General features: G+C 45.1%; 1 protein-coding gene across 4 annotated transcripts in view; it reads right to left on the bottom strand.

The window, feature by feature from the left end:
* Positions 1-1,451: 1,451 nt before the first annotated feature.
* The window catches only part of hivep3b (HIVEP zinc finger 3b), a 41,308-nt gene continuing 17,320 nt past the window's right edge, over positions 1,452-25,439 (bottom strand). Inside the window, exons 2-10 of one of the 4 annotated variants that reach the window (XM_083918290.1) lie at positions 22,838-22,947; positions 13,402-15,748; positions 12,813-13,105; positions 9,399-11,471; positions 9,143-9,288; positions 4,823-4,998; positions 4,559-4,660; positions 3,094-3,818; positions 1,452-2,942 (exon numbers count right to left, since the gene is read on the bottom strand). In XM_083918290.1, coding sequence (XP_083774416.1) covers positions 2,292-2,942; positions 3,094-3,818; positions 4,559-4,660; positions 4,823-4,998; positions 9,143-9,288; positions 9,399-11,471; positions 12,813-13,105; positions 13,402-15,397 — 6,162 coding nt within the window. In that variant the 5' untranslated portion in view covers positions 15,398-15,748; positions 22,838-22,947 and the 3' untranslated portion in view covers positions 1,452-2,291. The remainder of the gene's footprint in view (positions 2,943-3,093; positions 3,819-4,558; positions 4,661-4,822; positions 4,999-9,142; positions 9,289-9,398; positions 11,472-12,812; positions 13,106-13,401; positions 15,749-22,837; positions 22,948-25,439) is intronic. The other 3 variants (XM_083918293.1, XM_083918292.1, XM_083918291.1) reach the window with 3 other exon arrangements.

Genomic DNA, 25,439 nt, shown 5'->3' with positions numbered 1-25,439 from the left:
ACATCTAGTGGTACTACTAAAGACACACAGCTGCCTTGTTGCTCCCATAAGAGTTAAAAATGTAGTTTAATTATGACTGTGAGCATTCATCTGCTATTTAACACTTACAACACACTGACAGGTGACACATTAAAGGGACGCCCAAATCAATGAATAGAGAAGTATCGTAAATCAGATGCTTTTCATACAGGCAGAATACAGAATCGTTTTATGAGTATGAAGGTTATGTTATGTTAATCATATGCATTTACTGCAACCACCACTAAATCTCCTCCCTACTGAACACCCAACGGAGATTTTGTGTTGGCGTGTTAGACAGAGCTCTCCACCGCCATCATCAAAACACCAAATTGAGGATTATGTTTTGGAAGAATGCCAGACAAATCCCTTTTTCAATTGGATTTCGATTTGTGCCAAAATAATGTTAATTTGTCAATTTATGGAGGCCCAACACCTCGCTAACAAACTCAAAGTTGTTTTTAGTCATCCACCTGTAGTTGCATCTTTGTCTTAATATTCTTTTTGTTATCTCTCCACAGAGATTTGAAGGGGACATATGCTCGTTTTCAGGTTCATGGTTATATTTTGTGTTTTTGCTCGAACATGTCTTAATGCTCAAAAATCAAATTTTTTTTCTGAATATACCTGTATTCCCGCTCCCTCTGAAACGCTATAGTATATATATATATATATATATATATATATATATATATATATATATAGTATATTGACAGTGACATCACAACCGTATGGAAGTCCTGGTTGCTTGTTTGAATGCAGTTTCTGATTACAGGCTGTGTGCATATCTCTGTGGCTTGAGCCTTTTGATCATTTTTACATTTAAAGAAAATCTGCAAACATTTTGACATAAAACACACACTTGACACACATTTGAAAAGGGTCATAGCTCACATGTTATCATGTGTGGGGCTGCAACGTACAACCATATATACATTTATCACAAACTACCACCAAAGTAGGAGCCAAGACTGCAAAATACCAATACTAAGTTGTGACAAAGTACCACAAACAACCATGCAACGAGCTGCACCACAACTACAGCTACCACAAAGCTGTTTATTCTTTGTGACACACCCAGAACACCTTCTTGTGTTCTTCCAAAAGCAACCTCTGATCCAGTTGAACCCTATCGTAGAGGTTTATGAAGTAGTTTTGATGTTTTCTTTGTCCACGTTCCAACTTCACTGATCTCTTGTGGAAAACCGATCCAATGTGGTTGATAACACGAGGAAATCATTAAACGTTTACAACGATTTGTCCTAAACCTCCCATGCTGTGATAAAGAATAATTACGGTATAAACTCTACTTGAACAAAAGCATGATACTCATAACATGGTCAAATGGAAGAAAAAGCACAACCTTGAGGGAGTCTGGTGCATTTTTTATTTCTTCAATGACTAGAAAGTTTGCTGTGTGTGAAATCTGCAGGGCACTTAATCCTCCGGTACCAGTCAAACGCAATCCCTCTTCATCTCCGTCACCAATTCAAGTCACATGAACATCATTAAAAAGACACAGATTTAACAAAAAACATCCTTTTTCCAATAAAAAAAAATTAAAAAACAACCTTGAAACAATGATCATTGTCATCAAATAACAATAAATAAGGAGTGCTCTTCTCTGTACAGAGATATATTCTAATCTAAAATCTTTTGTAATAAAAAATAGAACTTCAGTGCATTTCCTTTGACAAGCTTCTGCTGCTCCTTCAATACCACCACAATGCTGCCCTCTGTTAACCTGGCATTAAAGCGATGGCCTTTAGAACAGAAACAATCAAAACACCAAATATTAACCCTCCTGAACAACACAAAAAAATGTGGATAAAAAAATTCACAGCTCTTCTCTTTGTCTATCTGTACTGTACATCTCCAAACACAAATCTGGACAGAAAAGGCACAAGTAACTACAATTTGAGTAATACTGGACAAATTTTGGACAAAAAAATGGAATTATTTTTGATTAAAGATTTTGGTCATTTACAAATTTATTCATATTTCTTTAACATATATTTAAACAAACATTAAGATTACCAGTATCAGTAGAGATACAGGAGGGATATATTCATATAATTTATATATATAGACATTATTTTCACAAAGAAAAAAGTGCATTTTTCATAACAAACCTGAATATTGCCAAAGAACAGACATTTATGTTAACAATAGTATTGAAAACTGTATAAAAATGAAGCAATAAAAAAAACAAGACTACTGTAGCAACCAATAAAGCAAAATGGGATGCATGACGCATCAAGGTGTAGACACTGTTAAGTGCTCTGGTCTGTTCTGCCTCCTTTAGCTCCTCCCTCCACCAGATCACCAGCAGATGGTGGCTCCTGCCCCTCTGACTGCTGTCGAATGACATGCGAGCCTACGGGGGCTGCTAGACTGAGGGGTGCTCTTGAACTGTCTCTAACGCAGTGTTTGGTGGTCTCAGTAGCAGGCCTGCGGGTTTGGGCCGAGCTATGGGAGCTGCCATATTGCTTTGAGTCCGTGGTCTCCAACTCTGGTTTGGAACATGTTAGTGCTGTGCTGAGAACGCACCGCCCTGACTGGCTGGTTCCTGCTGTCTGGTGCTCCGACCAGTGGTCTCCAGGAGTCCTAAGCCCTTGAGTTCTGGGGGTCCCGCCCCAGTATGATTCAAATCTGGCCAGTGACGGCCCTTCCACTGGGGGAGACGTTGGGGACGAGGGGGTGGTAGGGTGAGACCTGGGTCTGGCCTGTACCATTTGGATCCCTCCAATGGGAATCATAAGATAGGGGACCTTGGCTTGTTGGGAGTGCATGGGAAGATGGCTGAAGATGTTGTCTACTGTTTGGTGGCCGGGATAACCCTCACAGGTGGGAAGACGGAACGCGGGTGGAAACAAACTGGTTTCTGGCCATGTTGGCCCTTCTGCTGCTATACCCCTCTTCACCTGTAGAGGGAGCAAAGACTTCATCATTACATTTACTGGACTTGCTCTGACAGTGAACAGGGCACTGCTACTGAGGTCTTCTTGGGAGGAAAGTGCAGATAAAATACATTGTGCTTGCTGTTGCTCAATTTATATTTAGAAAAAGACTCACCGGTTTGTCATGACTACCCTTTGTGCCAGGGCTCTCCCATGGCAGGCATCCAGGGGTCCTGTGCTGAAAGCCGAGCGGCGAGGGAGAGGTCCGTGTTTGTGATGACCGGTAGCAGCTGGGCAAAATGGGACGAAGAGGAGATAGGGGTCTGATGGGAGATGGTCCTCTCTCCGGGGAAGGTGAGATGTGTCGGCTGGGTGAGGACAGCTCCGTCCTAGGGGAGAGGCTTCGGATGGGCGAGGACAGCTCCGTCCTGGGGGAGAGGCTTCGAATGGGCGAGGACAGGTCCGCCCGGGGGGAGAGGCTTCGGATTGGCGAGGACAGCTCCAAACGGGGGGAGAGGCTGCGACTGGGGGAACAGCTCTCGCTGCTGGGGGAGAAGGCTCTCGGTGACGCCTTCCAGCCCCGCCGGGAGAACAGTGCTCTCCTGCTGCCTGGAGATGCGGCTCGTCTGCCGGGCCAAACTCCCCTCGGACTGGGGCCCAGAGGCTCGGGATCAGGAGTGCCCTGCTGAGAGCGCCTACTGCCGCTGGAATGCCCTCCTGTTGATGGGTGGGTGTCTGACGAACAGGAGGACGGTAGATCATCATGGGATGCAGACTCCTCTTCCTCCTCCTCCTCCTCATCATCGTTGTCGTCATCGTCATCGTCCTCAGACTCTTCCACGTCAGAAAACTGATGCTCCACCCTTTCTTCTGAGCCACACACGCGTTCCTCACTTCCTGCTGTTTGTGAAGACACAGCAAAATCGTACACATCTGTAAAATGATATCCCTTTACATCCACGTTGTACACTTTAAAACTCCTGTACAGAATGTACGAACTTGTGACAAAATCTTCACAAAAAAAAAAACACATTAAGAGAACAGTTATCAAGAACAAGCACAAAGGGTTAGGACAGCTAACTGTATATTTCTGACAAACCTCACCCACTACCCATCAAGCCCATGTTATAAATAGACTAAATAAATAGAGAATGAAAAGACCGGATTTTATTGAATAGCACCGTGCCTCTATTCACAAACTATCTCAACAGCCTTGTGAATGAAAAGACAGTTTAAATGGCGCGTCCTTGGCTGTGATGAGTGTCGCCTGTCAGCAAGAAGGAGGTGGCGAGTAGAGGGGTAGCAGAGGACGATCGTGAGGTAGTTGGCTCTGAGGCAGACGTCAGTGCTGGAATGTGTATTGTTCTGCGCCAGCAACACATCCTTGACAACAAGGTAAACTCGCAAGACTATCGCAACCACATAAGGAGACTGTAGTGTTCTCTGTGTTCTTCATTCATTTATCCACTACTCTTTCATATTTCTTATGCAAGGCCAAAGGGAGGAGAATAGAACATGATGTTGCATAAGCTGATAGTGCAGAGCAGCTACAAGAGACAGAAGTTCATCCAGCTGTGTACCAATATGTCTCTACGGCGGATAGAAAATATGCAAGTTGCTTCCCCATCCCCTCTAAGTACCTGTTTCCTCGCTCTCTGGCTCGTCAAGTGATGACTCAGATACTCCCATTGTCTGGCATTTTTTCCCATGAGCCTTTGATTTCATGTGTTTAGTAAGGTTCCCTAGGAAGGAACAAAAAAAGCACATTAAAATTGCCCACGACTCACACAAGGCAAGGAAAATAAGGACTTTTCAACAATGTCATTAAGTAGATGGCTATGATATTATGGAAAGAATAGCAATACATATCATGTTTTCAGTAAATTAGTTTATAGTCTCCTCACCTTTGGTTTTGAAGGCAAAGTTGCAGTGTTTGCAAACATATGGACGGACATCAGTGTGCGTTCGGATGTGCTTTTTCAGCATGCTAGGCTTCTTACAGCGGATGCCACACTCTCCACATATGTACTTGCCCCGGCCACGACCTCTCACATATACATATTCTTCATTGGACCTATACCTGAGAGAGACACACACACACAAAAATAAACCACAAAAGATCAAGTTAAGGTTACTTTTAAACAATAAATACATTTGACAGATTAATGCACAAACACAAAGCGTGTTCTTTAACCACCCGTAGTGAAATTTAGCCTACATTTAATTCAATTTACGTGAATTGCATTTAAACGTTGCATTAAGGATTTTTGGTCACTTAAGGGCAATGGAACAAGCTGAAAACAGCATTAATTGTTACGGTGAATTTGTTTTCAAACAGTCATTTGGGTTGTGTTTCTGACCACAAGGTGAATTTTAAGGCCCAATCCAGATAGGCTACCATTTAAAGGATGGAAAAATTATTTGCCATGATTCATTTTTAGTTTAGCATGGCTATCCCAGATAAAAAAAATAAAATAAAAACAAAACTCTGAAAAGGGGCTGGAAGCACATCTACTTTTCTCCCTTATTGAGAAATTCTGGATTTTTGCCTCTGTTCCACCCACTGCTACTGCTAGTTGACGGGTGAAAGAGCCATGTGAGCTGGTCGCGGAGCTCCGCAATCTACAGAGATAGTTTTGCATCCGGTCTATTTTCTCTGTTAGAGGAAACATCAGAAAGACCCAGCCATACATGTTTGAGTCTCCAGACTCAGATGAGGAACCTGCTGGCCACCAAAATCAGTGACTAGCAGATCTGTCAGAATGGTTATTTAGTTAGCATCTTTATGTTGTTTGTTAGCTTGTTAGCATATATTTGGCAGTGATAGACACAGTGTTAGCAGTTGTGACACATACAATATCTGCTACGATGTTATTGTTTTTGAGTGAATGGGGACTTTACGTCCTATATTGATTCTCCAGCTTTATTTTGGTCTCCAACTCCTTAGAAAATATATGACCCTTCAGCTGCTAAATGCTTAACTGTGTTCAACTGCTAGTTTCTTATTTTGCCTTCCTGCCATTTGGTGCTGGGCAAGACTAGTATAAAAGAGGCCAAGTCACCAATCAAAGATGGTGGTGCTTTGGGTGCTTTGGGAGGATGACACATGCGCAGTCAAATCTGGGCTGTAATTGCCATGATGCCCAAAAGGTAGCGCACTATCATAGAAAGTGAACAGCGCAGCTCCAGTTCCACTGCGCATGTGTCACACCTCCAAAGCCCTGCTATCTTTGATTGGTGTCCTTGCCTGTTTCCATAGCCTTGGTGCTGGGCAGGTAGCATACAGTTGTTTCATAGAGCTTTGCCCCTGAAAACAGCTGAAAATCAATGCTCTCCGAGCTGAAGGGAACTGCGGCTAGGTGATCATTTTCTGCTGTTTCTCCACTACAAGGGGTCCCATTGTTCTTAGACAGAAATATTGATTAGTGCAGCTTAAATAACGATGAATGTGGGTTTGAGTAAAGCGCAAATAATGCACACATGCAAGCAGCACACACACACACACACACACACACACACACACACACACACACACACACACACACACACACACACACACACACACACACACACACACACACACACACACACACACACACACACACACACACACACACACACACACACACACACACACACACACACACACAAGGAATACTGGGAAACAAGGCTTTCTTTATGGAGGCGGGTTGGGGAAGCCCCATCAAAACTGAGTCCCTCAGCTGCTCCCTGCACTACACCCAGTGGGCACATACTGTAGAAATCGGGTGGCCCTGCCAACAACAGCAGCAGCTAAAGAGAAGGAAGGGAAGCCTGGCTATAGCCAACAAACTAAAATAGACAGTATATATAAAAATCAAGCAACACATTTAGCTCTAGTCTATAAAAACATTGTTTATATGCAATCTTGATGTTTACCAAAAGGCTATCTGTGGACACAGTGGACCACAGACATTTGACATCTGAATGAATTGTCCTCTATGAAAAACTGCTCTTACCACTCATGAAGAGATGAATTGTAAGCATCCAATGTGTGTTGACTGTGTTTAATTACAGGATATGCACCACATCTACAAGAACCTAGGCTGTGAATGCTGCCTGTTGTACAGAACCAACCGCATCATGACAAATTGTTACACAACTGTAAAATAGTCTCAGCAGTGGCATTATGTTGTTTTCATTCAGGAGCTAGCTACTGTTTACTGGCATGTATTCCTTTTCCAATGCTAAAAATATCCACCTACATCTCAGGAAAAACAAGGCAGAAGTTGCACTTCACACATATGAGCATTAAATCTGCAGCACGTCTCTCTAAAAACTCAACCGACAATCTGCCCCTGCTTGTGCTGTAGCTTCACGCAGGCCGCGGCAGATCGGCGGAGGGAACACTGCTTTCAACCAGTGTGTGATTGATTGATAAAGGCAACTGAATTTCAACGCAGCGACAACTGATCACAAGTGAAATGAAATACTGCAAGTACTGGAACATACTTTAAGCTACATTTGACCAGAAATGTTTTTGACACAACTAATCCTTTTGACAAATGCTGTAAACTCCCCTCACAGGAATGGCTATGCCCAATTCACCACTGTGGTTAAAGTGTCACGACAAATCTACAATGTTACCCACTTACACCGTGGAAATCAATCTAAATGTTTTAACAAGGAGACAGTTCATCTTCTGCTCACTAGGAGGGATTAAAGCTGATGTAGCGCAGACTTTTGCTGCCACCAAGAAGGAGCGGCTATGCTTGCTTAATTGCTAAGACAGGAGGACAAAGCAGCCTTGATCCAATATCTGTTTCTTTAGCTATGTGCCCCGCACTCCTCTTCCTTAAATGGATTTATGAAATGATTTCAAAGCTGAATGACGCATATTCATTAAAAAAAAAGTGCTGCTTGTTCTCCAGGATAAAATGCGTGGCACACAGTCGTGGTTTCAAAGGGTTGATAAAAAGCGAGATAGGGATAATGAGTCTTAACAGAGTCAGGGTACAAAACATTCTGCTGTGTTCAATAGTGAGGAGCTGTGCTGAGAAAACATAGGAGCGCAGGTACACACAGAGAGGACACAGGGGGAGGTTGGGAGGGAATGAAGATAACATCATAGGCAGGTAAGTAAAACTTGGAAGAGCTACCAGAGTGACACAGGCAGGCTGAACACAAGAGTTGGTGTGATGGAAACAGAGGGCGTGAAAAATGGAGAGAGCTGTAGGCTGTTGATGGTTGAAATGCTCTTCCTGAATGTGTGTCATGTGTGGCTGCAAATGATAAAGACTGGTAATTAGTGTCTTATCTACTGTTTGGCAGACAACTCCTCACACTCAATCTGTGTGCACATTAGCACAAAACCTTAAATGTGCAAGTGTCGACATACATGCGCACACACTTATGTAAGCAAGAAGAAAACGTTCCTAAAAATCTCTTCTATCTCCTACCTAATATATCACTAAAATATTTTCCATTCCGATCAAAGCGAAAAGCAGCGTGTTCCCTGGAACTGGGAACAATTTATATTTTACTGCTATTGCTTCAATGGTGACACATCTGGTGAAATTATTCTGGTGTAAACGCAGTAAACCTGGGAAAGAACAGGCCGCTCTGCAAAAAAGGCACACTCAGACATTTATGGGAAGCACAAATATGTAAATATTTGAAGGCACTGAAGTGTAGAAATGAATAGGGGTTTGAAGACAAACAAATGCATGCAGTGCACGCAAACATGACAATCGTGATTAGAATACTGATAGCTTGCAGATTACTTCATAATGTTCTTCTGTGTCTCAGTAACTTATGCAACCATGGCGTTAAAAACAGGTATTAATGAGAGTCTCACAAAGTGAAGTTGGAGACAACCTTTTCCCTACACACACACAAACACACACGCACACGCACACACACACACACACACACACACACACACACACACAGCTCTCTTTCCACATTAACATTTCTAAAACAGACATTCATGCCAGCAATAAGAGGAAAAAGATTGGCTGCAGGTACAATGAAGTCCCTGCAGATTCCGTTGCCTCCCATCTGTTACTGTAATTCTCTGTGCACCCTTGTCAGTTCTCCGTAGTTGCTGTTCTGCTGCCATCAGGCATCAGTTTGTGACAGAAGAGGAGATTACTTGTTTAATGAGGCACTGCGATTATTCACAAATATTGAATCTTGAATTGAAAAGATGTGTATTCCAACGGCCCCTCTCTTGTAGTTCTTACCCGCCCTCGAAGATGCGAATGCGGGGGGGTTCGCTCTGTTTGGAGGTGGAGGGTTCTTCCTCTTCTCTCATCTCTTTATTCTCGTCCTTGTCATGCTGCTGCTGCTCCATTACTTTAGTGAGGGGGCTGGGTGGGGTGGCATGTACCTACACTCAAGACACACATAGAAAAAATTCAAAACAACTTAAACTAACTTTAACAGAGTGGTCAGCATTTACAAACGAATACAGTTAGTGTATATTGTGATTATGTTTACCTCTGACACACGTGGGGTCCTGCTAGTGGCAGGGGCCAATTTGCTTTTGGCCGGGGTCGGGGCCATGGCCATGGTGTACGTCTCTGAGCTGTGCTTCTGTTTGGAGCATAGTAGAGACAACGCCACCTTAGTGCTGAGGCCTGGCAAGTTGGGGTTGTGAGCACTGACGCTCCAGGTAGAATAAACTGAGCTGCAGGGGTCCCTCAGGGCTGACGGGTTTGGTTTTACATAGTTCAGGTAGCACCAGTTGACTGAGGTGGAGGTGTTGAGGGTGGGGAATGAAGGGACGGCTGGTCTTTCAACCCCCTCTTCCACAACAGGCACCTCCTCATTTTTTTCACCTGTCTGTACAGTAGACTCCTCCTCCTCCTTCTCCTCCTCCTCCTTTTCCTCCCTTATATGTTTCCTTGGTACTTGCTCCTGCTCCCCCTCCACTTTCACAGTTGTCACCTCTGCCCTCCCTGGCTGTTTCTTCTCCCCCTCTTCCAGTTTTATTCCAGTGTCTTTACTTTCCTCTTCCTGTCTTACCTTCTGTTCTGCTGCATCCTCCTTCTCCTCCCGCTCCTCCTCCTCCTCCTCCTCCTCCCCCTCCTCATCTCCTGCCTTATGTTGCTCCCCTTCCTCCTCCTCTTTTACCCTTTTCTGGTGACGCTGGGCCTCTGTGCTGAGCTCCAGACTGGCTGCAGGAGAAAGCATGCGTTTACTTCCTCCAGCCCCCAGTGGACCATATCCCTCCCCAGATCCTGAGACCAACTCCGTAGGCAGAGACAGGGGAAGAAGGCTCTTGAAGTCCGGGAAGGGGACCTTCAAGTAGGACCTTTGCAGCTTGTCCCGCTCCACCTGGCCCATGATGACCATAGCTGTGCAAGAAATGGGTTCCTGTGATCGGGTGGAGGCCAGGATCTGGGACAGGGTGGTGTACATGGCACTGGCATAGGTAGGTATATGGGTCTGAAGGCGCACTGGCACCACAAGGGACCTTGTGGTTCCACCTACTTGCGTAAGCTGCGCCAGGCATGTGGCGATGACCGGTTGTGGGTGGTGGTAAGAGATTCTTATGAGGGATGGATTTGTAAGGGCTGCAGACATGGAAGAGATGGAGGGTCTGCTCTCTGTAGTGGGAGGGGAGGCAACATGTGCAGTAAGTCTTGGAGGAAAAGGCAAGTACAGAGCCTGACTAGCTCTAGTCCTGGAAGAGAAGTGGATAGGAACTAGAGCAGGAATCTGATGGAATGGTATCCCGACCCGTTCGGCCATGTGAATCTGCGTTGGGAGCATCTGTATTGGTGGCCAGGCTCTGTGGATGATTTGGGTGGACAGTACTTCAGAGACGGCTGTGGTGACGGGGAGTAGCTGCGATAGTGTTACCGCAGGAAATTCTTGCTGCAAAGGGAGCATATCCTGAGAGGGCAGGAATATTTGTGGCTGTAACAGCTGCAAGGTTTTTCCTGTGGCCTCCAGCCGTAACCGGGAGCTTGCCTCTGTTGAGTAGAGAGGGGTATGGATAGAGTGAGAAGGCCCAGGCTTTGGACTCTCTGCTCTGGACAGCTGATTCATGCTAGCCCCCTCCTCCTGCTCAGGTTCCCCTAAGGTGGCGTGCTTCACAAGCAGACACTTTCTCCTCTCTTTCCAGGATGATACAGACTGCTGAGTGGACAGGGACCCATAGTCAAATGACTTACTTCTAGTCTCTGAGACCTGCTCTGTTTGATGGGTGCGAGCTGGGGTCTGCTCTGAGGCAGAACGCCTCATCTCCTTGTGGCTTTGGTGGTGTTGGTGGGAGGCAGATGGCACCATCAACATCTGGGAGCTTTGGCTTGTGGAGGCCCAGACGGCAGGCTCTGATCTTGCTGTGTCATCAAAAGAAGCAGAAAGGCTTGAAGTGTGGGAGATGTTGCTCTCTTGACTGGGGCTGCGTGTCAGGGACACAGACTCAAAGCTAGACTCCCCAGAGGACTGGGCTGCTTCTGCAAGGCGGAGTCTTTTCTTCTTTGGTGGTAGCTTCTCTGCAGGGAGCTGGGATAGAGTCTGGCTACGCTGAGGCCACTGGAACTCCTCCACTCTCTCTGACTCCTAAAGAACAGATAAAGAGTTTACTCATCTAACATTTTGTTTAAGATGATGTCCTAAGAAACATTTTGTGCAGGTGAGCATTATAACAATTTAACATAATATCCCTTATATTAATTGCTAACCTGCACAAAATGCTTCTTAGGATGTTAGAAGTTAAAGTGATAACCTTTCCATTTAACTCATCATTATGTACTAAATGTTTATTGCACAATTTACTGGCTATAGAAAAATGACTCCACCAGTGTTTGAATTGGTTCCCAATTCTGTCTGCCTCCGGGTATGAAATCCCAGCAAAAGCAAGAGGACAGTGTATGAATAATTAAACAGAGGCTTCGTAGTTTGAACAAAGGCGGCACACTATTTTTCCTTCCACATTGTCTGCAGCAACGCATTTCAGCTACACTACTTTGTTCTTACCTTTCACAATAAAAGCCCTACAAATATAACTTGACACTGCTTCATTGCTTACCAGCAGTGTTGCTAACTTGGCGACTTTCTCGCTAAATCTGTCGACTATCCAGATCCTCTTTGGAACTTTGATGTCAAAAGCAACTGGTGTTATCAGAGACTTTTGTGGTGTTTGGAGACTCTGACGTGAAAGCACATATCGCTCTGCAATTTCTTGCCTCACAGAGCTGCGGGGGGCTGCCGAGAGCCCCTCAATCACAAGCGGTCAGTCTTACAGTAGCCTCGCGCAGCATTCCAAGCTAAAGTCAGAGCAGAGAGGAGACAGACCCACGCCACTCCTCGTCCAGACTGCAAGTGAATTGCGCATGTGCATAGTTATTTACATAACTTTTATTTTCATCCCGCCGCTTATAAGCCAGGACGGGATGTAAATAACATAACAGTCTTTTGATTAAATTTGATATTCTAACATTTACCAATACAGGACAAAATCTATTTATGTAATGTGGGTCTAGACAAAGCATTAAAGTAATGAAGTTATTTTGAGAAGTGATGGCCGCATTACCATCACTGGCAAATTAGGCAATGACGTCATTTAGCTACTTTTAGCAACTTTTAGGACAGCCAATAGCTACTTTCCTTACTGAGGAATTGGCAACATTGGTTAACCAGAGAGCATTTCGTTAAGAGACATCAGGTAGCTTTAGTGGCAGTGGAACAACAGAGCAGTCAGTAACAAAACCTCTCCTTATTGCCAGGTGTTTTACTTGACTTTATCATGCTTTTATCAGAGCAATGAAATCTAGGTTTCTGGTTCAAATAAGGATTCTTACAGTTGTTTCTTGCTTTGGACAGAAGCCGGGCTGAGACAATCAAATGAGTATAAAATGTAGAAAAATATATAACCAAATGATACTTTGAATAATCATGTACCTTGGATGAGAATGTCGCCACTGGCGACGACACAGACGGCATGTCAGCATCAGGCTCCACTGTAACAAGAATCTCTGGCACTTGGATGTTTGACTGGCGGATGAGGCGAGATGTAGAGGGTGATGGTTTTGGCTCGGGTTGTTGCGTTTGCTGACTCTCTCTGAGGTCTGGTTCCTGACTCTCCATGGATATACTCTCCTGCTTCTCAAAAGAGCTTGTGTGTTGGATGACAGACACACCCTTCCTGTCATGCTGCTGCTGATGTTGTTTTGGCTCATTCTGTAAAGAAACACCTGGAAACAAACCAAAATAATGATACCATTATATTGTATTAGTTAACTGCTTTTTAATTAAGTTTAATTGCTTTTACACTTTCTCCCTTTATCTGTAGTATAATTTCACAGTATTTTTTCCTTTGTGTTTTATTCACCTTACATTAATAATGCATATGCAGATATTGGCGTATTATTCTATGTATTTTCCTTAGCTACTCAGGATTCTTAGATGGTAAAAAAGGATAAAAAGGTGAGAGAGAAAAGAAACATATTGTTCCCACAAGATAATATTATAATTTGATCTGGATACCAACCTGAAAGGGCCTCACTGTGCTCTGGTCTACTTGGTTCAGGAATGAGGCCTGCAGAACTGCTTGACATGGCTCCAGATCCAGGGCTGGGAGGATCTTCCTCCAGACTTTCCTCTTTCCTCCTCTTCCTCACCGCCATGGCCAGTGCTCGGAATTTATAGTGCATCATCATCTGGGGGCGGTCCTCCCTGCATGTTTTACTTGCTTCCCCGCTCTCTTGTTCCAGGGTTTGCTGTCCCGGGCATATGCCTCTGTGTGCCTCGTAGCCTTCACTGTATTGGAAGAGATCCCCACATGCTTCGCATTCAAACAGGTTCTGACTCTTTAGTTGTTGTTGCTGTGGCTGCCTGGCTCGTTCAGCGCCTCTGACTGAGGAGGAGGAAGTGGGGCTAGCCTCCTCCAGCATTACCTCAGCTCCCAGTGGAACTTCGATGGCAGGTTGGCGCCTCAGCATACGCTGGGTATGGCCAACCCTCATCTCTGCTACCACCGCTTGCTGCTCATCGAATGACTGGCAGAGACGGTAACCTCTGGGAGAAATGGTGCCAGATGTGGAGGCCTCTTCTTGGCTGCTAGATGACGGCATTGAGTGGCTTCTAAGCAGAGGCACCGCTGACAGCTCCTGGGTACCTGATGGATCTGCTTCAGGATTGTGGAGGTGCTTCAAACCACTGGGGCCAGGGGGATCGAATGTGTAGGGATCTTTCGGGCTGGTAAATTTAGGTGACTCCATGCTGCTCTTTCTGGACAGAGAGGAGCGTCGGGGCTTCACACTGTCAATCTCACTGGTGTCCACTACTGCCTCATTGATAGTGATAAGCTTGGTAATGTGTTCTATTACTTGGGTTTTGGGTACAGCAAAGGGGATGCCCTTCTCCTCTGTTCCTGAGGATGAGGAATGTGAAGAATGAGGATACTGCTGCTGATGGGGACTGCGCTGTTGCCCTCCCATCCTTCCGTATTTCCCTAGAATAATTTCTGCATAGGTTTTGGCACTGGCACTGGGAGGGCTAACTTGGGACAGGTCTGTGCTGCCTGACCCAGAGAAGTAGCCAGACTCTGTGCTACCCTTACTGCCAGGGCCTACGGAGGAAGATGAGGTGGAGAGGGAGGAAGGAGGGTCATCTGGAGAAGCCATCGGGCCACGTTTCCTTTCACTAAGTCTCAGTGCCAGCCTTTGCTTGACGGCCTGGGAGTCTTCAGGCCTCTGGCTCACATCCGAGCCTCCCAGCGGCTCCTTATTACCTTTCCTCTGCTGGCCCGACATCTCCTTAGGGGAGGATTTTCTGTGTTGACCCGTCTCTTCTTCAGACTCAGTGCTTTCTCCCTCTGTGTGTTCCTCAGGGTCTTCTCCAACACCACTGCCCTCTGGTCCACTCAAACTAGGCTCATCGCGATTGGATGCCAGGCCCGCTTTAATGCGATGGGCATGGGACTTGCGGTGCTTGTACAGGTTGCTCTTGGTCTTGAAAGAAAAGCCACAGGGGACACAAGGATAGGGTCTTTCTCCTGTATGGGAGCGAATGTGTTTCTGAAGAACACTTGGCTTGGCACATGGACGGCCACAGTAAGTGCACACATATTTCCCTGGTTTTTGGGGTTTCTTCTCCCCTTTTCTGGGTGAGCTTACCCCTTCTAAGCCCTCTAGGCTGGGCTGAGATGGGACCCCATGACCATGCTCAACCCGGGTGGAGGAAGTAGATGGGAGGGATGAGGTTGATGCGGAAGTTGAAGAGAAGAAGCTGCCTCCTGAAGGACCTGGGACGTCTGATTGCTGCCATGCTACTGCTTGCTGCTGCTGTAACCGAAGCAGAAGGTCAGTACGTTTGGGTTGGCGATTTTGCAGGCGGCCCAAGGTTCTATGTACAGGGCGAGGATTAGGAGGCTGCTGGGGCTGCTGAGGTGGACAAGATCCTAGAGAGGATTCAGCTGCCACATGCTGCTGCTCTTGCCTTCCAGAGCGGTCCCCATCAGCCGGACGGCTGGGCTCAGCCTCCATAGAGTGGGGAGGAGGCCTTACAGACACACAAGGAGGGGCTCTCTGAGCCTCATCGGGCTAACCGCATGGCAGCAGAGAGGTCAAGGGAAGGGGAACATGGACAGACTGAGTTGTAAATCACAAAGGAGGGCCTTTTTCAGTGTAGGCCAAGAGTTATTCAAGAGGACCAAATGAGGCATCATTAAAAGGTGCCCTGGAGCTGCACAGTTGCAGGTAAACATGGATCATCTCTCTGTAGAAAGCAGTTCTGTTTCTGTCCAACCTCAGCCATTCTAACAGCCCTCCCAAGGTCTTCTCTGCATCTCCTTTGTTGGCTGTCAAAAGTGTTAGCCGTTCAGCCTCTGAATGGGTCTAAAGAAACACAAAAAAAGACAAGGAAGGACTGAGTTACACAAATGGATACATATTAGCACATTATTTAAAAAGATGTTGTCACAAAGAGCTACAGCATGGGGAAATATTCCCTATTTGTGTTCTTCCCTTGAAAAACAGCACAGTAAAACAAATACCTTGTGAAGACGACTTAGGTTGTGTTTCCAAAAAGCCTGTCATTCAGTCTCGAAAAGAGTTATGTTGGTAGAGCAGACGGCCAAATCATTAGTGTCCTATTATCAAACTCCCTTTAAAAAGTGCCCACACATATCATACTATGACAAATAGGGTTATATTTTCTGGTGTAATTTTGAGTGGGGTCAGGGTCTTAATGAGAACATTAGCAAAGTAACTGCATCATCAACATGTTTTTTGTTCTCATCTCTCCTGGCTGTAAGTGTGTAGTGATTCAGGAGACGGAGGCACACCTACCGTTAATCTAATAAGAAATGTGAGGTCAACATATTCTCTTATTGGTATGGTGATCTGAGCACACAGACATCTTGTACAGTATGCGCATTCCCACATACTGTTTGAACACTTCCTTAAAATTGAGACTCCCTTCAGAAGGAGATAATTCCATTCAAAACAGACACATCTGATACATATTTGGCCCACTGCGCAGGAGTCAGAGCAGCTTAGGGCCAGCCAGACAACATCCACACAGCACAGGCACTAAAAGAAGAGACCACAGTGTCAGGGCGAAGAGTCAAAACAAATGTTGGAAATATGGCCTATGCTTATCTGATCTGGCACTAAAGCTAAAGGGGGTAAATGGAGGAGGTGCTGTATTCTAGTGGATAAAGTACTTGACAGCAACTGGGTTTTAGCCTACGCGCCTCACACTCTGCTGTTATACAGCCACCAGGGTGCAGTGTTTATGAGGGGCCAGGAGTGGCTGCATGTTATGAAGCATGTTGTGAAAGGGTACAACTTTATCAAGATAGATCTATTGTAATATTTCCCACTCACACTCTATTAGAGAGCTGTGTTTATGTGGAGACAATATAGCTGATCACGGAGACTCATGGGCATGATGAAATCTCCTCTTTTATCAAGATGTATGGTCTGTAATATTCCCCACTTACTACAAATCCTGCACTCCGTCTCAACTCGAGACACAGGATTCTTGTATCACGGCCAATCAAAACACATTCTGGGAATGGATGGGGCCAATCATAACAACTCACTAAGCAGCCATGCCCAACTGCTGACAGTCCCAGCACAGGCTTATCCAGAGTATCAATCGTCCCCTAAGACTTTGACCATATTTGTGACCACCCCTCAATTCTGACAACATCAACACATCAGCACATCAACGCTCACTGAAGGACGACACCACGTGTGTTCACCTCACAGCTGTAGATATCTGTGATGGTGTAGACAGTGTGCACCACCTCTGACAGCAAAGAGCATACCAGGAGAGTGAATAACAAGGAATTGGTGCTAATGCAGAGCAAATGCAGAAACTGATAGAAAGGAGGTGAGAGATAGGAAATACATAGTTGTTCTATCCCAAATTAACCTGACTCCGCCAGATGGATTGATTCGCATGATTCTCATTTTCTCAGCATATCCATCTGGTAACTCTTATTTGGCGATCTTTTGGGAAGGGGCGAAAATACTGGTTGCTGACTGGATAAACCATCTGTCTGTCTATCACTACCTATGGTACAGGCCAAATCAACCAATCAGAACAACGAAGCGTATGAAGTACGAACAAAACATTGAGCCAAAATTCGGAAAGTAAACAACATGTCGGTAAAGGATATTTTCCGTTTGTGTAATGTGAATTTACAGATAAAAGGCACATTTTCAGGTGCCAAGTCCATATTCTAACAGAAGGATGCAAGAGAAAAAAGTGTTAGCGGTAGTGAACTGAATTAGAGCTACTGCTACAGAATTAGAGCTACTGTCTGAAAATGTGTCTAGATCAGGTCGGATTTGCATGCGTTTTGTTAAACTTAAAGCTGCCTCAAAACCAACGCTGACTGGACGTTCGCATGGCAAACAGCTCCAAATATTTTCCATGGCACGTAACCAGACTGATCTGCGAGTTAAATACAATGGAGCTCGCGAGATCAGGATGTTCTCACGATGCTAGTTCCAAATACCATTTTCCAATATTTTAATATTCGGTGCTTATGAAGTGCAAACATTCAAATATGCGTTATGCACCAACCAGGATCAGAGTTTTTTTTTAATTTCCATACATTATTTTACAGTTGGCCTTTATTGATAGCTTACATCAAGCACTCAAAATAGATTATATATTTATATTACTTATATAAGTGAAAAAAACAATATCTAGATACCAAAAATGAAAAACCTACCCAACGAACGAATATTCGAATATTCTGATCCAGTCCTATCTATAATATTAGAGACATATGCATATGACGTAGGAGTAAGAAAGAGTGCAAGGCGACGTGAGAAGAGGTGGAGAAGAGAAAAAAGAATCAGTGATCCAATGGCTGAATAAATAGGCCCAGCAGAAGACTGCAGCTCAAGGTGCCAGTGGTGGCGAGGCAGTACTGACAGATTGTTTTAATGAGACACACTTTTGCTCTCTCCATATGTCTTAAAAAAAAAAGGAAACACTCTGCACAGTCAGCCTTCATTAGAGCCAGTTTACAGTAGGGAAAAGCGAAAGAGAATCAGTCTTCCTCTCTGAAACAAATTGACAGATCCTTGCCTCCATCTCCACGTCCCCCCCACATCTGCTGAGGGGCGATCATCTGTTTAGTGTGTGTTTCTGACCAGACCGATGCTTTGATTACAGCAGACACACAGCAATTAGGCAGCACAACAAACCAAATCAACACCAATTATAATTCACTTTTTCTGTTTTCTTTTTCTTTTCTTTTTGCCACCTTCACAGTTGTACAGGAAGACTCGCATGTGGTGGCGGCCTTCTTCTGTCCTGAGCTGTTGAGCCGGAGAGACACGTTACTTTATTACATGATTGGATCAGGAGGAAATGGAGCTCGCAAAGATGTTAAACTTTGGATCTTGACGGAAGAGAGCCGTTGCTCATGCGCAAAAATAAGATGACAATAAAAACAGTAGATAAAAAAAGAAGGCAGGGCTGCATGATATGAGGAAAATGTCTGATTGTGATTACTTTGACTGCAACTGCTATATGATTCACGATATTGGATAGAATGATCATGTTTGCATCATTCTTCAAATTTTCAAAGAAGAATTATTAAAATGACCATGGTACGATTTTTGCAATAATCTGCAAACAAAGTCTGTAGAATACAACCTGTGGGCCGGGACATCTCTTCAGTGCTTGAGTAAGAATGGTATTTTGACACATATAGTGCCTTAAAGCAATTCTTACCTTCCTGCCCTTTTTACACTTTTCTTTTGTTATCTTAAAATGCTCCGTATAAGCGTATGGCACACTAAAATGTAAAAGAAATCCACCAGGTGTTGAAACTCAAAAATATGCAATTCTCATATATTTCTGATAAAAGTCTGACCAATCGGTACGTGTAAAATCATTTGCTGAGCTTCTTGCTATGTCTTTCGCCACTCCGCTCTCACTTGCGCTGCTCATGCTGCATTCAAGTGTCATGGGAAGTCCGAAGTTTCGGATCTCCAACTAGGCAAAGTGCACTGGAATGCCTGTCAAAGTGAACCAAGGAAGATCGACCTAGCTCGAATTCACTAGTAGGAGGATCCACTTTGACAGACATTCCAGTGCATTTTACCAATTTGGAGGTCCAAAACTTCCACTGGCACTGGAAAGCAGCATTTCTCGCTCAAAGCATGTGTCGGGAGAGGAGGGAGCTTCAGAGTTCAGGCAGGGGGAAGAGGTTGGGACTTTAGAGTGCTGAGTGTTCTAACTGACACATGCAAGAAAGGCAAGAATTGCTTTAAACAAATATTGCACCCCCTTGCAATTTGGATATTGCACTAGTCCATATTGCTATTTCGATAACATTTCAATGTGTTATGCAGCCATTAGAGTGAGGGTGAAAAGTGAATGGGGCTGGATGTGAACAAGAAAGATGATGCTGTGCGTAGAAAATAGAAGGATTAAGCAGGAGGGAAACCACAAAGAGCAAGACAAATTGTCTTCCTCAACCTCCCTGCAATAAATGTCTTTGCTCATGAAGTCGGTTATCAGAGTGTAACTTTAATGATCTCAGGCATCTCCGTTGACGCAGCCCTTAAACAGGGCGATTAGAAGGTTTTAAGGTTGGAGAGAGCATTGCTTACATTATTCATGGCAGTCTAGACTGCCAGCTCTGAACAGGGAAACACACAGCCGGGGCCGTGCCAGGCGCAAGAAATAGCCAGTCTAGTCTACATTAAGCCAAAACACACACACACACACACGCGCGCACACGCACACGCACGCGCACACACACACCTACAGCGCACATACAGTGTACGGTACTACTCTCCCCAGAGCCGGTACAGCAGCCTCGAATATACTCTGACATATCTGATGGGTAAATCCGCTGCAGTGCCCTGAGGTGACCTACCCTGGTTACACTCAGCCGATCCTCCTGCTGAGGGGTTTTCCTTTCTCATCATTCCACAAAGATGACTTGTTATCAACGGCGCCTATTTCACGCAACACTTCAAAGGACTATGGGCTTATACAGTACTCGCACCAATAGAAAATCGGTGTACAATGATAAGACCTCTGGTAAAACACACAGGTTATGCACATTTGTTTGACCTTATCAATGAGGGCGCGGCTGACGCATTCATCGCTCTAATTTTAGGTTGTAAACTGTGTTATGTTCTGTTGAATTGGAGGTCTCAGATCGAAACCACAAGGCTAATATTAGTTTGCAAAACAACAAACTGAACACAGGAGCATCCCGCCCTCCCCATATAGTTCAACCTCTATTCTGTCATGACCTGTTGTATGATACTTCGCAGAGCGGTCTCATGGCGAATGACGCGATTTGTTGTTAAATGTAAAAATGTGATTAACGACCGACCCACAGACAACAGAGAGGACAATGGATGAGGAATATGTGTGTATGTGTACATGCAAAGGGACTGTGTCAGCAGAAACAGGCACTGATGAAGATCCACACACACACACACACACACACACACACACACACACCCTTATGCTGTCACACACACTGCCTCCTTCCATCATGTCTATTAGGCCCAGCGGTTGTACTTCTAAAACTGTCGATGCCATAAAACAAACACTTAACTCAACTCCTGCTCCATAAGTAGCGCAGGAGCTTTGCAGCAGTTTTACAGTCAAAACTTAATTATCATGCAGAGGAGTGGACGGCCGGGCAGAGTTTGTGTTCATTTCTTCATCAATACCCTGACACATTTATGAAGCTGGTAATGACGGATACAAATATGGGCTTAGCATTAAATTACCTTGTACCCTGAGAACAGATAAACCCTCTTAAGTGCTTTAAAAAAAAAAAAAAACAGCTGTCATACCCCTTTGAATGCACACACAAACAGATACGCACATCTCTCTTTCTCACCATTCTCTCTTACTGGCGGTAGCCTGGTGCAGGTTCCCATGGAAACCAGCCTACTCTGAGCAACGGCAGATGGAGAGGGAGCTGGAGGTCTAAATTTATCTCCCAGCATCCTTTCTGACTACAGACACACACTGGCAGCAGGAAGTGAGGAGGGGAAATGCTTGGCGCGCATTGACAAGCTGGCATGACCCTTGACATCTAACCCCCCCTTTTGAGCGACGACAGGTTGACGCCACCTATACATACAGTAAAGTCTGCGAAGGCTTCGACTGCAAGGGTCACAATCTAGATGAAGCAATGCAACATTTGATACTACACAGGAGGCTCTGCAGCATTCCCTGAGTAGAAGGTAAATGGAAAGTTAAATCACAGTTCTTCCCCCGTCACAACCGCCAAAAACAGAGCTGTCAATCAAACCACAGGTCCTAGACACTCACACCAAACCGCAATCGCAGAACCACAGGAAGGACCGGTTTGGTTTGATAGTAAATGACTGGAAAAGAAACTGAGAAGACAGAATCAGATGCCAGATAGAGGGTGAAACCTCAGATGCCGGCACTCGCACTCACCCAGGGATACCGCGGCTGTCAGTAGAAGCGGCTCACTAAGGAGAAGGAGGACGCCGTCTGAAAAACACCACATACCAGAGCTCTCACTCACCCTCTCTCAGCTCTGTGCGGGGCGCGTCGGGATCACTGCACCTCTGAGGTGACAGAGAAGGATTTGTCAGGGCTTTAATAAGACTGGCAGTTCACAACCGTCGCAGTGTTGACTTTGATTAAACACAAGCCAGTGAACTGCAGGTCAATACCAGCCTTTAAATCAAACACAAGTGGTATGGCAGAGCCAAGAAATACACACCTTGAAGGCAGGGGGAAGAGTTTAAGCGCTGAGAGTTTTAATAGACCCCCTGGCAGCGGAAAAAATTTGGTTCTTCTGGTGACACATTGTAAAAACAAACTGACCACGACTTGGGACTAAATTGAGTGTCCGTCCTTTTATTTGCGGGCCAGGACCTTCACGGATGGAAATCATCTCTTCGTAGTCACTTAGTTTGTCTACTTAAATGATACGGTCCAAAATCTGTCTCACAGGGCTTTACCTCAGATCAGAGACGAGCGCTATCCCTAGACCGTCCCTAGTCGATTCGGGTAAGGAACAAATTACACACCATAATTGTCCATAAATTCAGGAGGAAAAAAAGGAGGAAGCGACAGAGGAGGAATCAGTGTATCATAATTTCCATACAATTCAGTGATGCTCGTTCAAACTACTCAGGTACGTTGTCCTCAAATAGAGTTTACGACTTACAAAATACTGCTAATGTGCTAAATTACAAGGTACCGAATGACATGTTTGAAATAAAACATGATGAAATGAACACGCGCTTGGAACAGCTGCAATAACCGAATAACTCTTGTTAATTTACTGATAGCTGACAAGTAAAGTAATGATAGAAGTGGGAAAGAGAGGGGGGAAGACTGAGGAGAGAGAGGAAGACAGAGAGTGAGGGGAGGGGTGCACACAGAAAGAGAGAGAAAGAGAGAGAGAGAGAGAGAGAGAGAGAGACAGTTTAGATTACCTGACAGAGCAGTCCGGTGTTCCCCCTCAGAGACGCTCCACAGGCACTGTGAGACAAGCAGGGAGAGCCACAGAGTGAGAGCGGATGTGACTGTTTGAGTGGGTGTGTTGCTGAGAGAGAGAAAGAGAGAGAGAAAGAGTGAGAGAGTGATAGAGAGAGAGAGAGAGAGAGAGAGAGAGAGAGAGAGAGGGAGACACTAGGGGTTAGGCAAAAATGAGTGATGAAGAAAGAGAGCGAGAGAGGAGGGAAGACAGTAAATGAATGTTTCCACTGTACAAATGTAAGGGAAGGAGGAGGCAGAGCAAGAAGAAACTAAAAAGCAACTCGTATTTTCATTACATGAGTAACATCTTCAAAAATTCATACCATCCTCTCTGAAACCACAGTTATGGCACTGATTGTCACATTGCTTACTGCAACCGCGACAAACCAGGAAACGGGGAAAAAAACATGCACATACAGATTCAGGACAGGTTTACGAAACGGCGGCCGGTGACACACTGGATAGGATTACAAAAAGGTCTTACATGGGGTTTTCCTGTTACACAGAACCCAGAGGGTGATTCCACTCAATTATCACCTCCTTATCAGCATTTTTATCTTATTGTAGCGGCCGGTGAAGAAAAAAACAGCAGCCTTCTTCCTCAGTGACAAACCCTATGCCTATACATGAACACGTCTTATTTACTAAATCTTCCACTTCCAGCCACCGTGCTGCATCTGTTAAATTAATTCCAGTGTGGCATCCATTCAAGCAAGCCCCCGCATTACGCAGAACTTGGGGCCAGGCCTATCAGCGGTGGAACACAAGAGAGAGGGAGAGAGACGGAGAGAAACAGAAAGAGAAAGAAAGAATTGAGAATGAACGGAGGTCGTGCTGTTCCATAGAGCTTTGCCTCACTGGCAGAGCACAGGAAGTGTGAGTCACACGCTCTAAAATAAACACACTCACACGGGCGACGAGCCGGCGCACAGAACGAGCGGATGGCCGGGGCTGCTGATCAGAAGGCAGGCTGAGGCAACATGGATCCTCACAGACCAGCAACACGTGTTGGCCTGGTGGGACTCACAGGCAGATGACGGCATGTGTCAAAAAAAAGGGGAAAAGGGATGTTTCTCTCCTTTTCAACCTCATTCAACTGTACATCTGCTCTCTTTATCCATTTTTTTGTGTTCCCTCTGCTCCTGTAATGTACCTGGGTTGCTCACATGTCCCCCCCTATTCTTTCTCCTCTGCTCTGTGTTTCCTTTCTTATTTTTATTTGGTCCAAGTCAATAGGAGTTCAGGACTTGGTGATTACTCTGAGGTTCCATGCGGCTGCTGGCTGACTGCTGTAGGGGACCGTGCGGACCTGATGCTGGGCAACTCTCACAGGCTGATGGCTCCACTGGCCGAGGCGCTGTATTGTGTCTGTGTGAATGTGCTCATTGTCATCCTTTACAGCACGCACCTTCTATACTGTACTTCCCTGTGAGGGACCTTCACCCATCCGTCATCCCTTTGTCCTCTGTTCCTCAGACTGAGGGGTCTGACAGGAAGGTTGGGGGGGAGGAAGAGGCCCGGGAACAAAACTGCCACTGTGGCGAAGATTGACAGGAAAGTTGCTGTACACAAGACGTAACGATTAGCGAGGCCTGGGACCGGGCTGCGGACACACAGTCTGGTTAGGGAACTAGCGATAGTTTGAACAGCAGCTTTAAGCAACAACATAGAAGATAGTCATTTTGAATACCGGGATGGAAATGGGAAGTGCAACGAACGTGAAGGTGTGAAAGCAAGCTTGCGTGATGCTATGATAAAATGTAACCGTATGCTGCCCCATGCATGTCAGGCGCACATCATGCAAAGCGGTTCTCCTTTACAGTAAATGGAAACAAGGGCTCCCCTGTGGTACAGTCACATGAGGCAATTTCAAGTATATGATATACAATATAATGCAGAGGCAAGCAACACCTAAAATGTACACATCAGGCTTTATGAAAAAAACAAAAACACTTCATGTCGTTTTGGAGCAGCCACAGACTATAATTTAGACCAAATGAGTGGTTTGCGCATTTACAGACAACCATACAGATGACATATTTTTGGACTTTCACCCCATAAACTGTAGACTGTAGTAAAGCAGGCAAATATGGGAGTATTCAGAGAGGGCTCTCTTTTCTGGGGTGAGATTATTTCAGACTTGTGGTCTGCCAGTAAACTGACCCCCGTCTGTCCATAAGACTGTGGTATTATGATAGAAACAAAACCCATTTAAAGAGTGAGCCCGCCTAGTGTATAAAAGCCACTGTGGCTCAGTATTGCTCTACCTGTTTGCATTTATTTGGAGGAGAAAAAAACTGGGGTCAAAGAAGTCGCCCATCTACCCAAGCGGGCTGAGTCTTCTGGTAACAGCATGTCAAACCACTAAATCCAAGTCATTACTGGGGTAAATGTAGCTGTATCATCACTTTACTCTCACCCTCCACTTGTATGTAACATCATACAACTTAAACGCGTTTCACATAAACCATGCTACTTACAGGTTTAAGTTTGAGAAAAGCCTGTGACTGGATGGCACCAGCACACCGTTTTATTAAGCAGACAAGTGAGCATTGTGCA

Source organism: Echiichthys vipera, assembly GCF_963691815.1.
Source record: "Echiichthys vipera genome assembly, chromosome: 8".
In the NCBI taxonomy this organism is placed as follows: domain Eukaryota; kingdom Metazoa; phylum Chordata; class Actinopteri; order Perciformes; family Trachinidae; genus Echiichthys; species Echiichthys vipera.
This window is presented reverse-complemented; position numbering and strand designations above follow the sequence as displayed.